Source organism: Penaeus japonicus, unplaced genomic scaffold, assembly GCF_977035675.1.
Source record: "Penaeus japonicus unplaced genomic scaffold, GWHDUDI00000001_assembly GWHDUDI00000018, whole genome shotgun sequence".
Classification (NCBI taxonomy): domain Eukaryota; kingdom Metazoa; phylum Arthropoda; class Malacostraca; order Decapoda; family Penaeidae; genus Penaeus; species Penaeus japonicus.
This window is the reverse complement of record NW_028234420.1, coordinates 14,976,637-14,981,636: the sequence shown is the minus strand read 5'-3', so window position 1 is coordinate 14,981,636 and position 5,000 is coordinate 14,976,637. Positions and strand designations below refer to the sequence as shown.

The following is a 5,000-nucleotide window of genomic DNA, read 5'->3' as shown; positions in this document are numbered from 1 at the left end:
ATTGTCTCAATGTCTCAACATGAATTATTTTTATCCAATCTCAAGAACTACTTTTATAACATCAATAATCTCCACACACAAAAATTAATTAGCTTAAATTATCTAGTGTAGGTTTATCCTCCTTGATTATCCTGCCTTTGCAATATTTTCCTATTTGCAAAAACAGGAAAACATTTGGCCTTCTTTCCTTCTCCGGACTTCTAATAACCTCCTTTGTATACAGAAATACAGAAAAACTAGCATAATGTTAATACTGATAATGACTAAGCTTCTTAAATGGTACATCAATATATACTGAATCTATCACGAACAAGGAAATGGCAAGATCAATACAACAAGAGTAAAATCGTAGCTAACCGGCTCAATTATATGTAAAGTAATTAAGGACAATTCTGCCAATTAGCAAATTTGTGCCCAATTACCAAACGTGAAAATCGCCTTCAAGCACAAACAATCAATGTCTTTGCCAAAAAAAAAAAATGGAAGAAATCAAATTATCACCGTCTTTTCAACCGAGAATTCCAACCCTTCAGAAGGAACCGAATAGCTTTAAAATCGGCCAAACTGCTGGCAAAGTAATTAGGAAAATTGACCGCAGACCCGGCCACCATAATTCCCTTAGTTGCCTTTATTATTACGCAATTTTTTTCTTAATTTCCTATTGCCAAGTTCCGACTTCACATACATTTTTTCCCTTAACACTAAACACATCCATACTCTGATAATATCTGCCTCCCCAAAACAAGCTCTATATCATGACATACCATTTCCAAGTGCATGGGCCGCTGCCATAAGGCCCAAGAGAGTAAAAAAGAGGAGAAAAGACTTCATCTTGCACAGACTGCCGTGTCCCGTGACCTGATCGGAGGAACTGATGTTTACAGCTGGCCGGAGGAATGAGTCAAAACAACATTCAACTATACTTTTTGTTTTGACATATTATATTTTTATCTGGGTCAGATACAATAGATATTCTTTAAAAATTATGTTTTGACTGTTTTGTATTTGCTATGCTTTTTATATAATTTAAGTATGATAATGAGATTTCATTGTACAAAAGTTGTTCGTTATGTTAATTCCTCGAATGACAGTTTAATATATTTATTACATCTACATTAAATGTTTAAAAAATCAACAACAAGAAATGTATCAATTCTTCCTATTCTACTATGGTTATTTGTATGCATATTTATCCCAATTCGCCATCATATTTCTTTAAAGCATTGGAGAAAATAAGCATTAAAACCATTAAAATAAATACTACGTATATAGCTACCGCAAATAGATATAGTAAAAAAATAAACAAGGATTAAGCAAATATAAAATCATGATACGATGAATAGGTATAAATGATATTAATATATTTATAAAATTCTAGTCTCTCATTTGAGTTTTTGAAAAAATACCTCTAATATACACTTTAATAAATAATTTAACCAATCATTAAAACTATATAGTTGAAAATGTAACATATGAAGAAAATAGACGTCATCTAAAATTTAATAACACAGACTATAGTTACTCGCTTGAATCTTCGGTTGTTTACCAAACATGTCAGGCGGAATGGCAGACGAGAGAGAAAGAGCTGTTTACATGAAATTAGAGGCCCTTAAGGACATCAGGTGAGGTGTTGGGCAGCTTAAAATCATTGGTCTACATTGTTTCAAGTGGTTCTTCGCAAGTTTGTTTGTTACTACGGCCTATATTTGTGATTTTGAGGTGGTAGAATTCCTGCTGCTAATTTTCGGCTGCGATGTTTTTATATATGTTTTTTATTTTCTTGCAGATTATGCGGTTAGTTGTTTCTCTTTAATTGTTTACAATTATGGTGTCGCTTGATATTCGTTGACATTTATAGTACTAACATATGAATTGCATTCTTGATTTCATCACAAGGGAAGTAGTAAAATGAAGTGTTTAAATGACCGGCTGCCGGTCAGATGATCAAAATATTAAATTAAGTTGCTTTATTCTCTCAAAACCTAATGTATTGGTCTGTCCAGGGAGAAGAATGTCTTAAAGCATTTGTTATTTCCTAATTAGATAACATTCACATTTTGTTTTCATCAAGGTGAAAAATGGAGATAACACTAACATCAAATGTCAAGTGAACCTAATATTTTTTTATAGTTTTCCTTGTAAGTCAAATGAATCCAGCATTTACTTGTGGTGCATACAAATCTCATTTATAATATCAGCCTTGTTAGGAAGTGAGGGTATGATGAGAACCATTGGAAATGTGGGGCATAAACTAGAGATTGACGAGAATCAACCAATAATTTTGCTTGTGTGATACAGCTTCATAATATTTAGGGGCCAAAGCCCTCTATTTCGCCCCTCCTGGTATACAAAATCTACGCCTCATATACGGACCTAATATGGTTCTAGATACAATCTTACCGCAAGCTATTATTTCATTGGTCAGGATAAGGGTGCGGGCAAGTTATTTCAACTGGAATCACATAGTCATCCAGCAAATTTATTAAGCTTTCTTTGTTACATGTATGATATTCTGCAGAAATTAACAAAGTTTATTTCATACTTTATCTTCACTGGCTAGCTATAATAGAAATGATTTGGATTTGATCCATATCATGTGATTATTTATTACAAATCTAATTCATTCTATGTGCTTCAATGCAAGTGTTTGTCATCACATCACACTCAAAAACAATCCCTATTGGCTAATTTGATTTTCCTTGCATTTGTTATCCGCTACAATAATGTTCATTTCTATACTTAACCCATTAATAACCGGGGTGATTGGCTTTACCTGGTCATATCACTAGGGTATTTCACAGTGTAGGGGCCTAGAGCTCCATATTACTTGTATGCTGAGGCAGCAACCAGCCATCATACGCTCCATCACAGTTCATGTCATCCGGCAGGAAGGACAGCCAAGCCACGATGTGAATGTCACGTCATCTCTTGTTAAGGTGTTAATTTCTTGTGGTGCTGGACAGGAAATGGATGGTGGATCTCATAATTTTGTGTTCTATTAGATGGTAGGGTCAGATTTTTCAGTTTAGGTATAAGGCATCTTTTCCAGTGATAACAAATTAAGTAGATCATTGTTTGATAGCTAAGAGAATGCTTAAAATTAACATAAGCATTAGTGCTGTAATATCAGCCAGTATGGAGAGTATGACAACTGCATATGGGAGATTTTCTTAGATGCTTATTGCACACTAAGATGTTTTTTGTACAACCATTGGAAGAGAAGGGTGTCAACAGAAGATTAGGGATTTTATATATATATATATATATATATATATATATATATATATATATATTATATATATATATATATATATATATATATATATATATATATATATATATATATATATATATATTATATATATATATATATATATATATATATATATATATATATATATATATATATATATTTGTATGATAAAAATCAAATAGTAATTGCATACAATAAAATGTTCATGACATAAGCATTGTTCTTTGGAGGAGAAGGAAATCATATCTTAGAAGTTATAACTGATTCAAGAATGTTAAGTTTACACATGAAAAAATCCATACTCAAGTGTCAGTTAACCCAATCCTGATGGGCCCAGTGAGAAATGGCAACCCCCTACACCGGGCCTATGCAATATTGCATCAGGAATGTCACTCTGGTGTGTTGCCCCGTCATCAGGCATTTAGCCGTGTCACATGGGTGTAACACGCCGTCATCATTGGGTTAACTAGTCTAGATACTTCTGCATTCGTATGCAGGAAATGTTTTCCTCAGAAAATTTATAAACACCATGGCATTTATGCACCAGAGATATTTAACTCCTAAAACTTGCCTTGACTTGCCTTGCATCCAAATACCAATGAGTTACATGTCACAATCTTAAACCATTTTGTCACTGTTTAACCCTTTTTTATCATTAGGAAAACCAAACTGGAGATTAGGATTGAGATCATTGCGCATTTCTTTGTCTTTCTTAGCTTTTAATTCAATGACTGTTTTCAAATAGCACGTGAATATGGTGATTGCCAAATTACCCCCCAAAAAGTTTGAAATACCATAACTGTTTCCAAACCAATTTGTAGACAAGATATCATTCAGACATTGTAACGGATAATAGGTCTTTTAATGACCCATACAAACAGATGGAATGGGCATCTCCTGCGTTTTGCCATTACCAAAATATTAATTGCCTAAATTTCATCACACCAGGAAATTTCATGCACACCAGCATGCTACAAATTTTGCCCTTGCTTTCGGATCATTAGAAAGTGTTCTAATCTTCAGACTAAGCAATAGATAGATTTCATTTTATAAATATATATATATATATATATATATATATATATATATATATATATATATATATATATATATATATATATATATATATATATATATATATATATATATATATATATATATATATAACTTCATTATCATCATATATACTGCTTATGCAAGAGTGTCATTATTCGATTGGAGTTATTAAAAATCTTTGTAAATGTAGCAAATGTTACTAACACCACTGTGCTTTTGTCAGTAATTGCCATGGCCTGTTGAAGTTTCAGTAATGAGTCTACTAGCCATTATCACATATCTTGACAAGTTAATGCAAAATGCCAATTTTAAATAGCATTTTGGGCATGTTAGGATAATTTGCAGTAATTGTTCTGAATAGGATGACATAAAATGATACATTGTCTTCTCTGGTTCTTGTTCCACCAAATGCAGATTAATCTCCCCCATGTATATTTAGGAAGATAAAGTGTAGACAGCTTCCATATTTATCCCAGTGTATCTGGGGACAATCACTATTCACTATGTTGTTGTTGTTGTTTTTAAATATGTGGATGGCTCACCAAGCACTTAGTCATCAGGAGGTCTACCTGACCTTACCTAATTTACTTAACTCCTTGAATTCCCATCTATGTATTTTGATAAAAATTAGTAAAACAAATCACAGTAAGCTGTGTAAGGATGTATGCCCTCATTACATCAATGAATTAAT

The 5,000-nt window shown here is 32.5% G+C and overlaps 2 protein-coding genes across 5 annotated transcripts in view; one reads left to right on the top strand and one right to left on the bottom strand.

Annotated features, from left to right (window-relative positions):
* Positions 1 to 908, bottom strand: part of LOC122250311 (uncharacterized) — a 36,124-nt gene extending 35,216 nt beyond the window's left edge. For all 3 annotated transcript variants that reach the window (XM_086546645.1, XM_043011674.2, XM_086546646.1), the window contains exon 1: positions 765 to 908. In XM_086546645.1, the coding sequence (XP_086402771.1) occupies positions 765 to 831 (67 nt within the window). In that variant the 5' untranslated portion in view covers positions 832 to 908. The remainder of the gene's footprint in view (positions 1 to 764) is intronic.
* Positions 909 to 1,492: 584 nt separating this feature from the next.
* LOC122250312 (zinc finger C4H2 domain-containing protein) overlaps positions 1,493 to 5,000 on the top strand; it is a 13,032-nt gene continuing 9,524 nt past the window's right edge. For both annotated transcript variants that reach the window (XM_043011677.2, XM_043011676.2), the window contains exon 1: positions 1,493 to 1,622. In XM_043011677.2, coding sequence (XP_042867611.2) covers positions 1,552 to 1,622 — 71 coding nt within the window. In that variant the 5' untranslated portion in view covers positions 1,493 to 1,551. The remainder of the gene's footprint in view (positions 1,623 to 5,000) is intronic.